The sequence below is a fragment of the Gallus gallus genome, chromosome 7 (genome assembly GCF_016699485.2).
Source record: "Gallus gallus isolate bGalGal1 chromosome 7, bGalGal1.mat.broiler.GRCg7b, whole genome shotgun sequence".
In the NCBI taxonomy this organism is placed as follows: Eukaryota; Metazoa; Chordata; class Aves; order Galliformes; family Phasianidae; genus Gallus; species Gallus gallus.
In genome coordinates this window covers 20,694,414-20,711,489 of record NC_052538.1, presented here as the reverse complement: position 1 = coordinate 20,711,489, position 17,076 = coordinate 20,694,414, and the positions used below count along the sequence as shown (strand labels likewise).

Genomic DNA, 17,076 nt, shown 5'->3' with positions numbered 1-17,076 from the left:
AAGAAAAAGGAAAAAAAAACTGACTAGCTAAGTAAAATACATACTAAAGTTAAAAGCGCAGTTTCTTACATTGAAAACCAGTGAAGTTAAAATTTGACAAATTAAAAGGTGCTTATTTGTTTTTTTTAATCATTTTTATTCATAAGCAAGGTCGAAACAAACAGACTTGCCAAAAATATGGCCTAATGAAACAATAACCAAAGGCAAATAAAAGTCTTCTAGCCTTATTATCTTTACTGACCAATTTGTGTCCAACGGGTGACCAGGATATATACTGAATTTTATGTGGAAGCTGATTTTCTGTTACAAAACCACTAAAAAAAGGAAAGAGGTTGAAATGGCTTTATGTTGATGGTACAAATGTATCATTATATTGTACATTCATATAAGACTCTTGAAGGGCTATACTTCTGTTTCATAAACAAAGCAAAATTAATGCAGGCAGTGAGGCATGCAACAATGTAATTGTGTGCACCAGTGCTGGTAAAGGCTTGCAGCTCAAGCCTTTGAAAATATACTCAGTGTTCTAGGAAGGCAGTCTTATCTCTTTCTAAAAACTGCACAAGCAACTGCAGGCATTTCTTCAATCTGCTATTTGCATTGTAGTCTCAGCAAGCCTCAGCAATCAAGGAGACAAGAACTCAGTGATCACATTGTATTTCCCAGGTTATAACATGCGGAAGCAAGTTTAACAACAGCAGTTAGAACATCTGTTAAGGATCCACACTGCCACATGCAATACCTCTCTACTCACTTAAGCTAGTAGTAATTCTGTCACCTTGAGCCAAGAGTTTCCCAAGAATGTAGCTTAGTGCAGTCCCTGCTCAGAACTAAGAAGCTTTTAGTCATTCTGTGACTTCTGGCATAAAAAGGTGACTGGGAAGGCAGATGGCCTTCAGACTTCAGTGGAAAGCAAAAGAGGAATGGTCTGGGGAAGATCTTGGGAAAGAGACCAAATGCCATGGGAGGAGCTGTAAGTTTTTGGGGAACCTAAGATGGACTGTTACAAGATCACTGAAGGACACATGAGATTTTTAGGAAAGCTGAAGATTAAATTAATCAGAAAGTTGACAAATTAGAAAAAAGAAAGGGAAGGAGACATCTGGTGTGAGACAGAAGTGGACTAAAGCAGCCAAAAAGGGTGGGAGAAAATTATGCAATGAAGAAAAAAGAAGGTGAGAATCTTGAGCAGTCAAAGTTTTAGGGCATGAAATATAAAGCAATTCACATATTTGGATGAGTAGATGAAAAGACTGTAGAATTTTCTCAGAGGCAAGAAATCTTTTGATTTTTCAGAAATAAAAGGTAACAATAATTAAGTAAACAAGTGACAGTTTCAAGCAAAAGCCAAGCAGCAGATAGTCACATTGCTATAGAATTTTTCAGTGAAGTGCCTGCATGCACATTTTTACAGAGTATCACCATAGCTCTTTGTAAAAAATATTAGGCCTTACCCATATATGAGATCATAAATGTGGTATGATGCAGTATAAGAATATCTCCACAGCTGCAAAAATTAAGCAAGAAAAGATATTAAATTGGAAAAAAAGATGATTTAAGTAAAAATCATCAGATGACTTTCACAGCCTTTCACTTTACTCAAGAAAAGGCTGAAAAAAATTTATGCATAGTAACCACAAACACTGAATGATATCAAACATTTCATTAAGCAATATATAAAATAATTACCTTTGAATAATTGCTCTCCAGAGCTATGAAGTATTTGTCTGATGACATCACATAATTTGAAGCATTAACTTGTTTCTGAAAGGTTAAGATGTATATTAGATTCTAGTAAACACTATAAGGAATTGATTGGTCAAATTTTAATCTGATTAATTCTAAAGAGATACTTGAAGCACAACTGCATTTTGCTGTCTTTTTATTAGTTGAAAAGATACATACCATTGTGCTGTTGGTCATGATGGTAGTTAGGTAGTTCATGTCAACATTGAAAAGAATAATATCATCTTCTTGATTCTGGTGAAGATATTCACTATCTTAAAAAACAAGATAAATGGGTTGTTACCTTGCAAAGAAGATAACATAGAACAGATCTTTTTACCAAAGTTTTTATTACCTTTGTCAGTAAATAGATTTTGAGCAAGTCTCTTTAAGCATCTACAAACACACACGCAGAAAAAGTTTTCTTCTAATGATGCCAAGTTATAATAGTCAGAAGGTTTCTTAATTATTTTCTCAAGATCATATACTACATGCAGAACCAGCTAGTTAGTTTCATTATTAAATGCCAGATTTTATTCTCAGTAGTACATGATTAAGAATAAGAGGGACAGATCCATTATATGCCAGTATCACAATATAAAATCTATTATGAAAACATTCAACATCATTGCTTATAATTTCACCAGAATATTCTCATTTTTACAGCTTGTAGATGTAACAGTAGTATCATGTAACTGTACGTAAATTACTCTGCCCTTACTCACATGCCATGATCCTACATAATGAAGGTGAGTGGCCTCCAGTGAGAACTGAATTTAATCTTACCTGTGTTCAAGATATGAGCCACAGTTTGGTAGGACAAGAAGATGAGAATTCTAATTTCACATCATAATTTTGCTATAAATAGAGATAAGGAATTGCACACTTGATGTAGCTTAAGAGAGAGAGACTTTAACAATTTAAAAGCAGCCTGAAACATTCTATAAGGTTTTCATTAGGGAGGAAACTAGATCACTCTTGGACATTCAGAAAACACTTAACATGATTTCAGTAAAAGCATTTGTGGTGATCTCAGGCCCTTTTAAAAAAGTTATTCAATCTCAGCTCCCTGCTTCAGAAGAAAAGTGGGCATATGGAATGCTGTAGGCATGACTATCTATGGAATCTATGGCATGACTTTTGTGTGAGTTTTGTGACTGTTAAGATGAAAGATAAGTCTAAGTGAGGAAGTTATGAAGAGAGAATGTGAATATCAGGTTTAGGTGATATGCTGCCTACATACTTCAGACATTCATACAGAATTCTAACAAATGGTGACCTAATTTTTAAATCACGTAAGTCATGTCTACATACTTCAAATTGCTAACTGTGAAACTAGAACTGCTGCTAGCAGTGTCCTGGAGGGCTTCAGTTCAGTTCTAAAATTGTGGTTTTAAACTAACTTGATAAGACCCCATGTGAATGGGAATTTTGATTCTTGCCTCTACTGATAAAATAATAACTGCTTGAGGCAATGCACAGATATGAGTGGTAGTACTGCAAGTACTAGAATGTAATCCAATCTAGCTTAAACCTTCTGGTGCTGCTGCAGTTCAGTGATAACAAGAGTAGTATTTTGGACAGACATTGACACATACATCAGCAGCAATTAACTTTGTGTCTTTATCTCCTGTGTTAAGGATCTTGCTAAGAAACTCATCCTTACTTTCTGTGCATTGCCTTGGAACTCGAAATTTTAGCAGTGTTCGTATTTCCATATATAAGAGATAAGAACAGGTTGGCTTTCTACAGCACTAAGTATTACAGAAAACAAAAACAAGGCCTGTAATACAGGCTACCTCAATTATAATTTATAGCAGGTGAAGAAATGCCGTTACAAACACAAAAAAGGGACATTCTTTAAAACATGACTGACACATTGATAAATTTCTTTACCATGCTCTATTAAGTATGACAGTAAAAGAAATACGGCATTAAAAGCCTTTGTAAAATGATAGTTTATGCTTAACTCAAACATTTCTGTTGCAACATTGAATACTAGGAATTTCTAGAATCCCTGACAGAAGTGTAAATTTAATCTTGAGTTTTGACTAATAAATTGTTTAATTTTATAGTTTGCATTTATTCGGAGTAAAGCTGGAAGAAAAGTATATTTCTTAGTATGCATCAGAAAACACATATTAAAAATGCTTATGTACCTCAGATAAAAAAAAATTTACCTACCTGACACCCAGTATGGAAAATATGTTTTATATTGAAAATTTCCATTCAAGTAATCATCCAGTGTAAGAGCTCTAGGACCATCAACTGTGGTGACAACTTAGAATAAGACAAAAACCTTCTGTTAAAGCAATGCTGTTAAGTGAAATTTTAAAAAATAATCATTACTTAGTTAAATATTTCCTCTTATCTATGTAGGCTGCTCTGAAAGTAATACCCCCTATTTTATTATGTTGGTGTCAGAGGTGAATGTTGGTGGATTGGCAGAAGAGATTGAACCTTCACACCAAGATTCAATTACATGTTGTTGCAGTGCAACAGATGGTTATAGGGGCAGTCTGACACGATGGTGCCTGACATGGAAGTATGGATGAAGCAAAGGGGTGGAAGTGAATTCCTCCATGCAGAAAAAATGCCACCCGCTGACATTCATCGACACTCACTGAACATTTATGCAGAACCCACAGTGGATGTGAGCACAGTGAGGTGGTAGGTGATGCATTTCAGCAGTGGTGATAGCGACAGTGGTTCATTTCTGCTGGTGCAGATTTTTACAAGAGCATTATACACGCCCTGGTTCATCACTTGTGAAAATGCATAGCTAATGGTGGTACTATATGGGAAAATTGGTTTTTTGTAGCTGAGAATTTGCTCTATCAGATAGTGTTACCATGCTCTTTTTTATATGTTGTAGTTTCCACAGAAATAAATAGGAGGCATTACTTTCCGACCAACATACTGTTGTGGTTTAACCCAGTAGGTGGCTCAGCACCACAGAGTCATTTGCTCACTCCCCTCTCAGTGAGATGAGGGAGAGAATGAAAAAAAAAACACACCGAAGTAGAACTCATATGCTTAGAGAAAACTATTTACCAAGATGGATAAAAGAAAAATAGTCATGACTATATATATATACTTATATATAACATATATCTATAACATTTGATGCACAAGGCATTGCTCATCAGCCCCCAGCCAATGTCCAGCTAGTCCATCAAGCAGCAGAAGAGAGTGAGACACACTCCAACCTCCTTCAGAACTCTTTCCACATGATGCCACATGGTATGGGATATTTCTTTGGCCTGTTAAAGTCAGCTGTCCTCATTCTGTTCCCCCTCAGCTCCTTTGGACCTTTGCTGAGAATGGCCTTAGCTCTACACAGCACTGCTCTGCAGGCAGCTAGAAACATTGGTTTGTTATCAATGTTGCTTTTCTCCCAGAACCAAAACACAGCATCATACCAGATGCTCTGAAGAAAACAATTCCGTCCCAGCTGAAACTAAGACACCTGCGTATATTTAAGTACCAGAGAAGAGTGAGGATAGCATAACCCTGGAACCATTCAGACAACACAGAAGAGAGAAAAATTCTCTGTTACTGCTCTAGTAAGATTCTTCACCATCTGAAGGATTCACCTTTAGAGGTATAAAATTAGGAACTAGTTGGACTAATTGATTTTACCCAGAAATTTATTTGCTGATATATATTTACTTGTATACCTTGGAACTACAAGGAAAGCCTCTTACATACAAAGGGCAAATCAAAGTTGTCTTAAAGCATAGGTTTCTTGGACTTGTTTGAACTTGTGCACAGAGAAAACTATTTTAATAAAGATCTATATGTATTCAGCAGAAATTCAAATAGCATGTGCATACAAATCTTTACTGCCAAATTTCAAAACAAGCCTCATCAATTGTTAGAAGATGGATATGAGATTTCCAAAAGGATCATCATCCACATATATTTCTTAGTAGCTGTATGAAATAAACAGACAAGGCTACAAAGGTACAAACTATGTTGAAAAGTAATGAAAGACTGAGCCCAAGCTCCAACTTTTTTTCAGTGCTTTAAAGGCAAATTGGCAATGATTCCCCAGAGAAAACAGGTTCTCTGATATTTGATTTCTAGCTAGATCAGACAGCTACATAAAAATGCACAAAAATGTAGCTGGTTTTGTGGCTTTTCTTTGACTTTCTTTTAAAAATGAGAGCACCTTAAACTAGAGCAAGGGTTCCAAACAAAAAGTAAGGGCAATCAGCCCTGAAAAGAAGAGGGTAAGGCTGAATTGCTTGCTTGCTAAACATGCAGAAATGGGGAAGAAAAAGAAAAGCATTATAAAAATGTAATGAAATTAAAACAACAATAAAAAGAAATAGCCTAAAGTTCTCAAGTCAAAGATTATTCAAAATGTTTAATCTCCAAAAGACAGAGGAAAAGAAAGGTATTTTTAAAATTTGGCAGCTTTCAAGGCTTGATAGTTTAACTCCTTTGAAGTTAAGGCAAATGTTGGTTATGGTTATCAGTGGTAGAGGAGTTGTCACAAGTAGCCTCCTAGATTTCTGCCACTTCCCCAGTTTGTTCCTTCAGAGTTCTCAGAACACAGCCAGATAATCAAAATGACTCACTGCCCTCAGGTTTCATATGCTCCATCACTTCCTCATTACAACCCCCTTCTCAGCTAAGATCACACTCACTTCCTGGGAAATGTTTCTTCATATTCTCTCCTTTCTAATGATAATTCCTTTTTTTTTTTTTTTTTCAGATATGTGACTATTACTTACTGTAGAATACACATGTCAGGTTGACTTCTAACACTAGCCTTGTCTGCACTAATGCAGAAGAAAAATGTCATGAGAAATAAAACCAAATGCCAATCCACGAGTAAAAACTTATCAGTATAAACTCCGAGGTAGCAATGTGTCCAGAAAATATCCCCAAAAGTTCAATAAGAAGTTATTTCCTCCTGTTAGTTCCATGATAGTACGCTACAGATCCTTGATATGTTAATGAAAAGCACAAAAGATGGCAAAATCTTTAAAAATGCACATAAAATTTCAGAGGATACAAATTTACTTGCATTTATACCAAGTGATGACTACTTATTATCAGCTTCCATTTTAAATTCTCTAAATGAATGTCTATCAGCTAAAGAAAGCCATGATAAAAATCTATTTCTGTAGCTGTGTGTAAAGGAGGCTTAAATATACAATCCTGTTTGATAGCTTCATCTGGTAAAATTTCCTTGTTCCTTCTCTTGGCTTAATAGGAATTTTTAGAAAAGCAATATCACAAATATCTCATCTGTGCTCTAATTTTTACAGCTTTAATTTAAACCTTTACTCTGCTCACCATCTCACCCTTGCTTACTTAATATTCTGTGATAATTTATTATGATTGTTAATGATTTTCAAAATACGTCCACTCCTATCTGAATTCCTACCCATGGGCTGCAAATAAAAAAACAAAACAACAACAAAAAAAACCCACTAAAAACAAACACAACTTTCATTTGCTTAACTTTAGTTTTGAATGCTTGTTTCTAAGCAACTGAAGATACATGTCACTGCTTTAATTAGGAGCAGCAGCTTTAATTGTTTGCTGCAATTGTTGCTGATTCTTTCTGTAGCTAAAGACTAGTTCAATAATTGTACTTGAAATCTCTGTTCACAGAATAGATCCCAAGAAGAAAAGTACTTTACACATTTGCAGCACTATATAAACAGCAGTTTGGATCATTGTCAGTAGGCTCCACAAGTTTTTTTTGTGCTTCTTTTCTTCTTGAAAATGCGAAGATGAAAAAAGATAAGCAGAGACAAGAAGGAAGCCAACCACAGAAATGGCAGGTTTTGAAAATGATTATATTTTAACTTTGCTTTCTTCCCTTTTTTGCCTTACCATCTTATTTTAATGCTTGGTGGTCCATTTTCACTCATCTACAGGGTGCCATTCTGCATTTCTCTTGCATATTTAAAAAAAAATCAGAAAATGCAGAATAATATTGTGCACTGAATTGGTTATTTGGCTTCACATTGTAACTTGCTTTTAATATTCCGTGATTACAATTAAATGCATTTCTGCATATTCCATGTACACATATAAAACTGGCATTAAAAGCTTGTAAACATCTATTAATCATCACTGGCTCTAGGAAGATACCTTCTATAGTGTTCAGTTTGTTCTGTGGGAGAGTTTAACAAAACACAGACAGGAGAACTTTTAGCTATATTAAAAATATATTAAAAATTGTTCTATTAAAAATAGAACAATGTTAGGCACTATTAAATTTTGCTTGCATTATCTGGATTACTCCCTTCAATGACTGGATGTGGGTAGACCAACACAACCCTTGTTTCAGACTTGAAAGCCCTGTCAGGTTGTTCCATAACATGTGAATTCATATACATTACGTCTTCTGACAGATTAAATCACGTGTACGTAAAAATCAGAAAGTATTTTGGTTTCTGTGTTTATTATTTACCTGTATGTGTTTTAACTTATGTATCTATAATGAATATGTATACGTATTTTATTTAGCAGTCACTGCTACACAGTAATTAGATGACTTGACAAAAGGGAAGTGGTTATTGTTTTGAGGCAGCCAGCTTGCAGAGAGTACTGTATTTTCTGCAACATTGAATAAGCAAGGGCTTAGTCTCAGGCCTAAGTCAAGAGTATAACGGGAACAGGAACATTGATGAGTCAGGGTTCTGGATGTTCATTAAAAACAACACAAGAAAAAAATAATGCTTCTTGTGGTTGTGTTACTGCTTTTCAGGCACAGAGAGGTATTTTATTCCCTCTAGTGCTGCTGAAGAACAGGACTGGTTACACACGTCTACAAGTGAAAAGAACCTTTCTGAACAGTTTTGAATTGGATTATTATATCAAGGTAAGTCACAAAGCACATTGCTAACTTGGAGAAACATCAAAAACATGTCACCACTCTTGCAGTCATCTGCAATTTATGAGATTGACATTGCCCATTTTGCTCTTCTTAGACTTACAGAAATTGTGTAATCACTACAGCTAAGTAGCTAAGAAGCTAACCCCATACTATCCTCCACAAGACCAAAAAAAAAAAAAAAAAAAAAAAAAACAACCCAACAACAAAAAACCTAGTATAACTTTTGAGAGATTTTCACATTTTGATATCCTCCCAAGTGTAAAACAAAACCAGATACCATATTTTCAAGTTTCATGATCATGAAATTACTAGAAATTTAGCAAAGTCAGAATTAAATTATATCTTCCAGTCTTCTCAGTATTATAGATGACATTTTTCTTTGCTGAACTCTAATGCAGAGATTCAGTCTGTCTGTGTCTATATAATATTTAATAATTAATCTTTCCAGATCACCACATCCTTTCAGTTAAGCAGTAGTCAAGGTGGAATGTACAAACAAAATTCCATCTCTGTAGTTATTTCCTGTCTCTCTTTCACTTGCAAAATTTGTAACCACAAAATAAATTTATAGTTCCTCCAGACTATTAGGAATCCAGAAACATTTAGGTATTTAAACAGATGACTGCAGTATTTGCAGTTCCACCAGAGAATAGGAAGCCACAGTCAGACATGTTTGACATAACCGTGTATTCTACAGTTGTCTGAAATTCTCCTTCAAGTGTATTCTGTAAAGAAGACAAATTATATTTCATCCCCTTGGATCTAAAAGTGATGTTGATATGATTAGTAAAGAAGTCACTGTTAAAAGAAACTACAGATGACATTAATTCTTCGTAATGGCTGAAGAAGCTCAGACTGCGACCAGTCAGCTGGTACATGGTAACCACAGAAGGGAAAAAAAACATTCATTTCCTCCTACAGTACCTTCCAGGATATTTAGCAACTTTTTCAGGCTGCTAATCCAATCCTCATGGTCCACTTTCTTTGTCTCCTCACTGTTTTTTAAATTGAAATTTCAACAAAATATTCTGTCCTTTCTTAATGTGCAAACTTGGTAAATCTGGCTCAATACAACATTTGTCTAACAACGAAAGCTCATATTTGACCATCCTTAATCTAGCTAAAAAATCTGGCACCCTATCATGGACTGCAAAAGTCACAACTAAACCTATGACCCTGAGGTTTGTTAGAGAATAAATGGATACATCAGATTTGAATTTTTACCTTTTTTTCCTTTTTCTTCTTCTCTTAAAAAAAAAAAAAATTTTGATATTTTCTAGAACTCCAAATGGACTAGGAGCTGAGAAACTGGAAAATCTATTTGTGTATCCAATTGTATTTGAATTCCTTCACTGAATATGCAAGCAAATTTTCACTATAAAAACTAGTTCACATAAGTAGATAAATTCAAGATATGCTTCTTTCCCTCTTATTTGTTTCCCTTTAGATTTGGTATCAGTTTAAGGCAGTTGCAGAGTTCTCTTTCACAACTCAACAGCAGTGTTTAATGCAAGACATTTCTGTAAAGATTCTAGCAACCAGAAGCCTGATGTAAACAAAGCCCAGATGGGGAAAAGCTTAGTGAAGGACTCCATTTTGAGGCATGGTTGGATCCTGAGACACAAAGAAAGGGTGTTGGAAAAGTTTAGGGTATTCCAGAAAAACAGCTAAGGTTTATTATATTTCTTTTTTTAATAATAGAAGCAATTCTGCTATCTTGTATCATATTCCAACTCATGAAAACAATTACTTTCTAGTTACACATTTAGGGTAAAATTTTCTAACTTATTTTAGACTACAAATTTTGTTTCTATGACCTTTTAAGAGATACAGCCCAATATCCCCTGAGTGCTTTTGAAAATCTTGTGGTTAATTTAATAAGAGACCAGTGGGATGAAGTTTAACAAGACTAAGTACCAAGTTCTGCACTTTGATCATAATGACTCCATGGCTGGAAAGCTGTGCAGAGGAAAAGGATCTGGAGGTGTTGGACAGTGCTCAGCTGAAAATAAGCCAGCAGCGTGCCCAGCTGTCCAAGAAGGCCAGTAGCATTCTGGCTTGTATAAGAAATAATGTAGCCAGAAGGAGCAGGGAGGTAATAGCCCCCCTGCACTCAGCTCTAGTGATGCTGCACCTTGAGTACTGTATTCCATTTTCCCATTACAGTAAATGCACTGAGGCCCTGGGGTGTGTCCAGAGAGAAAAGGACAATGAAGCTGTGAAGTCTTATGGAGAGTGACTAATGGAACTGGGGTTATTTAGTCTATAGGAGGCTGAGGGGAGACCTTATCTGTATCTACAACTCCCTGAAAAGAGGTTGTTGTGAGGCAAGTGCTGGCTTCTTCTCCCAGGTAATGATGATATGACAAGAGGGAGTGGCCTCAAGTTACACTAGGGGAGGTTCGGGTTGGATATTAGGAAAAAGTTCTCCAAAAGAGTGGTCAGACACTGGAACAGTCTGCCCAGTGAGGTGGTGGAGTCATCATCTCTGGAGGCGTTCAAGAAACGTGTAGATGTAGTACTCTGGGACATGGTTTAGAGGGCAATATTGGTGGTAGGTAGATGGTTGGACAAGATGATCTTAGAGGCGCTTTCCAATCTTAATGGTTCTATGATTCTATTCTATAAGGTTGGTATCTCTTTGCATCACTACCTCCAGCCATGATATAACATATCCTCATATTCACATGATGCACAACAGAATTAGCCCTACCTCATAAACCTTCAACTCCTCCCCAGCAGAGGTACTCATGCTAAATGTATTACATAGACATATCAGGTAAGAAAGGGAGATTTGACCTTTCACTAAAGTTGCATATTAGCTACAAGATAAGAGTAAAGGTAAAGCTAAAGCTCATTTGCCAACATATGAGCAAAGAATATAGAAAAAAAAATATTGCTGCTACTGGAACATATATATATTCCATTATATATATATATATATGTGTGTGCATATAATTATTACTGTTTTAAATATTTCAGAGGCATTCAATTCATCCACAGTAGTGAAAGGGATAGGTAAATACTTATATTTCTCCTATTGGACTTCTCATAGAAAAAAATGCCCATTAAAGCCAGTGCTACTCAGAGTTTAAATATCAAACCACACACTTCAGGCTTTACCAGTGGACTCAGCAGATCATTCTGTGCATCAGCAGTTACTCACAGTTAGCATAATACTAGAACAAACTATGCAATCCTATTTTATCCAACACTGGCTTTAATTTCCAAATGCAATCTTAAGCATGTTCACAAACAATTCTCCACATCCTTCTTCCATCAGAGAAATATTTAACTTGCAATTGTCTAGAGATCTTTAATAATTATAAATATGCAGGTTCACCAAGCTGAAAGAAACTATTAACAGACTATAAGATTCTCATAGCTCCTAACTTAAATGAGATCTGAGAATTACTTCTGCAGTCTTGTCTAAGAATGTTATACGTCATGAATAAAGTTAACTGAGGTGCTTTTCACTTCAAAGAGTTCATTGTTTCAACATCTGCTGGCATTTCGATCATACCTCCAGGACATTTCAGCTGTCAGTACATTTCTGTAAAGTGATAAAGCCATAACAGTACAGGCACGACAATCCTAGAGATGATTTGACAAACTTTTATGAACTTTAGAAGCCACAGAAGCTAAAAACATTCTGTTTTCTGCTACATTAGATAAAAATGTCTTACCTTTGGACGGAAGCAGTACAATACACATAAGTAATAAGGAAAGCAAAACACATACAACCACGCCAAATAGTACTTTTAGCCGGGTCTGCAGGACAGAAGCAAACAATAATTACATTTCGAATGTTTTCTGAGGTAAACTGTTATGGCTGGTATCTAATTAAATCCTCTCATCCCCTCTGACTGCTGAAATCCGTCCAGAAAACAAACAAACAAGCAACAACAAAAAAAGCAAAAAATATCCCCACAGTACATTTGAAAAGACTTCCCTTTCCTTTTTCTTTAAAGCAAATACTTTCACAACGGAGCCCAGCCTTGTACAACAACAGACAGTTTAGAACAACAGATGCAAATATTATTGAAAGCTGAATTCAGCAGCATACAGACCTTCATTTTCCTGCAGTCTTCCTAAAGAACTCAAACTCTTTTTCTGGGAGTTGGTCAGCGGATCGAGGAGAGGGGTTGGAAAAGGCAGTGTCTGTTTTCACAGTTAGAGGCCAAACCTCTGGCAGACTTTTTTTTCCTACATACTTTTGCAAACTGTGCCAAATTTCAAAGGGTTTTCATAAAATTAGAAACAGGCTTTCGGGGAAGTTCTCGAAGCAGAAATGGGCATTGGGCAGCTATAGTGGTGGTGATTATATACTTCTCACCAATGTGAGCTGTAACCAACATCTGGATTTTATGACTCAACAGTTATTTGATATCTACTGTTTTTCTCTGAAAAGCATCTACAGTGTATTTTGGCAGCCCTCACATTCTCAGGACATATTCATGACCCTATTTCTACTTCCTACTGAGAAATCAAATGAAAATTCAGGCACGTCTATTGTTTATCTGTAACTCTAGTTTACTTTCCAAAATAATAAATGATAGCATAAGCATTCAAACCAAGAAACAGATACACAATTTGCTTAATGTCTTCCACATACAAAGATAATTACTTTTTGTTTTCCTCAGAAAACAGTAAACTTCCAAGGGCCACGTAATTGAGCTCAGACATAACTCTGCTGGCCCACTGCACTTCGGAACAGTGCTCCAGCCACCAACTGTACTTGTTTCATTCAGCTCACTTGAAATGAGGTCGTCTGCAAACAGAGAAAACTCTTGGGACCGCAGCGTCAAGTTACACAAGAACCCTCAGGAGAGTGAAGAAATGCTTGAAAAGAGAAGTACGCTTTGCTCATAAGACTGGTTTTGCCCAGATAGACTCAGTCTCGCCCATCAGCGCTTTTGCGAGGACAAAAACCTCGCGGCGCCGCCTCACAGCAGCTGACTGCGGGCGGGGGGGCGGAAATAGCTACGACCGGGCGGCGGCTGCGGCTGAGGGGGAGTAACGGTCGCAGGGAGGGCGCGCTGCCCCCTCGTGGCCGCGCGCGCCAGCAGCTGCACATTGGACTGAGCAGAGGAACGGCCTCTCGAGGCAGCCTGCAGCCACGCGGCACGGCGCTCCCAGCTACCCTCTCCTTTCTGCTCTGCTCGGTGCTCCTTCCCAGCACCCTCATGTGACTGGAGGCTCTTAGGCGTTTCTCACAGCCCTAGCAGTCAGCCAGGCCCAGCTTAGCTTACACCTTGTGGCCACAGCAGCAGCAATGGATAATGTCACCTGCCCCAAAAGGCTACACACTGAAATCGTTCCCTCTGGCTTCTCTGAAAACTGAAAATACAGGAGATGAAATAATAGGTTTCCTGTTACACCGAGGTGTCTAGCAAAACATGAAATAATGGTTTGCAGAGAAAAAACAAAACAAACAAACAAAAAAACACTGTACAATCAACCAAAGGTACTCAACACCTCAGCCTAACAGAGTGGGCTGGAATTTGAATCATGACCATTACGCTGCCCTGGTGAGGCAGGGGCTGATCCGGGCCCATCTGGCAGCATTTTGGCAACAGTCATTGCATTAGTCTTGGTTGGCAGTCTGAAAGAAATTCGATTTAGCTGTCCGGAATATGCCCTATTTTCACATAAACTTGTGTTTTCTCAGTTCCCCGCTCTTCCCAGTTCTTGTCACAATGGTGAAGTTATGCAAGAAAATGCTTCTGAATAAGATCCACTCTTGTCATTGAAATCCAGGAATAAAATTAAAGTCAGGTATCACCTTGTTGACATTAGCCATGCAGGAAAAAAGACTGAGAAGACCAAAATGCACTGTTCTTGATACACTGTATACGATGGCCAGAACTGAGCTCAGCAAGGACAGTCTCCTAGCAAGATAATACCAGCTGCTCAAAATTTCCACAAAAACAAACAAACAAACAAAAAAACCTCATGCTCATAATTCTTATTGCCAAACTATCCTATCATTCTGTGGTTAATACCATAAGCACTTTCGATAACACAGTTCATAGAAATCCATTTTACCTACTAGCATCGGTTATTTCTGACAACCAGAACATTGCAAAATTGCAGACATAGGTTTTGCTCAGGGTAGTTTTTATTTCCAAACATGAAGCTTCCTCTAAGGAACGAACATTTAGAGAATGCCTCAAAGGAAATGACTCAAACTCACAAGATCCAAATGACTTTGCTAAGTGACTATATGCTGCATATTATGGGTTTTTTTCTAATTTGGAAGTCTAAATGCACATGCTTCAGCAAAATTCATAAACACTGGAGCATTAGAAACAAACCAAAATTTACCCAGCAAAGAATGAACCTTTGAAGTTTTGTACAGCTACTGCTCCTGAGACCCTTCTCTGGAGTGTTTATACCCATATACACAAAATGTAAACGTTAATTCTTTCAATACTACTCTAAAATATTTATATTTTCCAGATGAGGAAATGGAGATTTACAGATGTAGGCTGTGCATGGCATCAGACCAAAAGTAGATAGAATAATGTAAAAAACAACTAAAGCTGAAGCAATTAAGTAGCCAAACACACAGCTAGACAAATCCCCGGTGACTAAGTTTTTCTTCTTTCCACATTTATGAACAAACAAAAGCTGTAAGTAGAAAATGCAATCAGGATTTGTCACACTCCCTGGAGGACTTTGAGTCCATAAAGACAATAAACGCAGAAGCAACTAGCAGATAAAACATGGCAATTTAGCTTGCTTTTTACAACTTCACACTTCCTGGATGAGCAATACAGACACGTTTTATAATCCCATTCAGAGACAGTAACTTGAAGTGGAAATCCTTATTCTACAAGCCAGCAGTATTCATTTGAGGTTCATTATCCATTATGCTGAAATGAGATCATATCTTTCAGCTTTGGTGACAACCTGGTTGAGTCACGCTAGGAATTGGAAGTGTGACAGCTGCACACAAGTGGACTACAAGAAGACCAGACATGTTGAATTCAACTATAAAAGAACGAAGAAGCCAAGTTGCATATGCTCTTCTTGCCTCATTAAAGTATTTAGAGTTCAGAAGATCTACTTAGCACAGAAGCAACAGATCCAGTGATATAGTTTTACCAGGTTTTTACATTTCCTCAAAATACTGACTAAACTACTTCAGATACTTGGAAATTATATGTGTATGTTACATTTACTCTCTAAACATCTCACAAGCCTTTTCTGATTTAAAAATTTTCTTCAAAGAACTGTAACAATTCATATAAAAAGAAATGCAAACATTATCTGGATGCTAATTATTTGCTAAGATAAACTATTCTGATAATTAATTCTTAGTATATTTCATAGCATCTTATTTGTCAGATCAGATAATGATCACATTAATGAAATACATCTTAAGTCACAATGCTCCATCATCTATCAATTTCCAATATCTTTAAATAGTCAGATTCTCAGATCCATGTATAAAATTGAATGTATTGAATTAAGTAGACTTGAAAGTTACCAAAACTTATACCAGTATAAGATAGGGAGTAACTTGTTTACAGGACAAAATATGAAGGAAATGCTGGTTGGTTTTTGTTTGTTTGTTTGTTTTGTTTTTAATAAAAACCAACAAAGTATGTAATACCAAACAAATAAATTGGAGATTTTATATTTGTTCTGCACTGCAAAATATTTTAAGGAACAATATTATGTAAAGACATACACAATAAAAATATACATACACTACTAACTCCTTATACTCTGTTTCCCACTGGACTTTCCTGCTTCAGTTGTATCATTATAATTGTAGAAGTGCAGCGTCTTCAAAGATCTTTATGTGTATAGTCTCTTAACTCTCAATGCATCTGACATCTTTTCCTTTTCTTAGAACAGTTTCAACCTATTACACAATTTCTGCAAGCTAAGCACACTGAATCTACAAGACCTCTACAGTAAAAACTCATCAGAACGCATGCATGTTTTATAACACTATAATCTGTTTATAAGTAAGTACTTATCCACAAATTAGCCTGTGCCAGTTTGATGATACTTGCAATGTGCCACATTTCTGTTAAAAATGAGACATTTTCCCCCCCTCAAAACAAGGTCAGACATGAAAAAAGTAATAATAAAAAAATCTGGTCCTGATGCAAACCTGAAATAAAATCCCATTTTAAATAACTTACAAAGTATTTATATTCCTATTAAGAATGTAGAACAATACAAATCTAGGTGTAAGAAGATTCCTTTTATACTTTTTAGCTTAATTGCAACTTAGAAATTTTACCTTGGGCTACTGAAGTGTTTACATGTCCATTCCAGTAAACATACCACTGAGTTTACAAAGCTGACTGTTGTAACAATAAACCCATCTCTCACTCCAGTATCTTATGTGAAAGAGAGAAGAAAAATCTGTCAATAAGATAATGGTGGAGACACATTTTGCCATTTTTACAGTCAGAATAACATTATTCCTTACATTTCTAGGGTGAAACTGTAGTCTTATTACT

At 36.4% G+C, this 17,076-nt stretch overlaps 1 protein-coding gene across 3 annotated transcripts in view; it reads right to left on the bottom strand.

Moving 5' to 3' along the window:
- FAP (fibroblast activation protein alpha) overlaps positions 1-13,607 on the bottom strand; it is a 45,806-nt gene extending 32,199 nt beyond the window's left edge. For 2 of the 3 annotated variants that reach the window (XR_005861245.2, NM_001193639.5), the window contains exons 1-7: positions 12,661-12,887; positions 12,277-12,361; positions 3,910-4,005; positions 1,906-2,000; positions 1,690-1,764; positions 1,455-1,507; positions 242-314 (exon numbers count right to left, since the gene is read on the bottom strand). Coding sequence is in view for 2 of the 3 variants with exons in the window: in NM_001193639.5 (NP_001180568.2) it covers positions 242-314; positions 1,455-1,507; positions 1,690-1,764; positions 1,906-2,000; positions 3,910-4,005; positions 12,277-12,361; positions 12,661-12,666 (483 nt within the window). In the remaining variant the exon portion in view is untranslated. Of the gene's footprint in view, positions 1-241; positions 315-1,454; positions 1,508-1,689; positions 1,765-1,905; positions 2,001-3,909; positions 4,006-12,276; positions 12,362-12,660; positions 12,888-13,346 lie in introns of those variants that run through there. The other variant, XM_040703444.2, reaches the window with a different exon arrangement.
- Between the last annotated feature and the right edge of the window lie 3,469 nt (positions 13,608-17,076).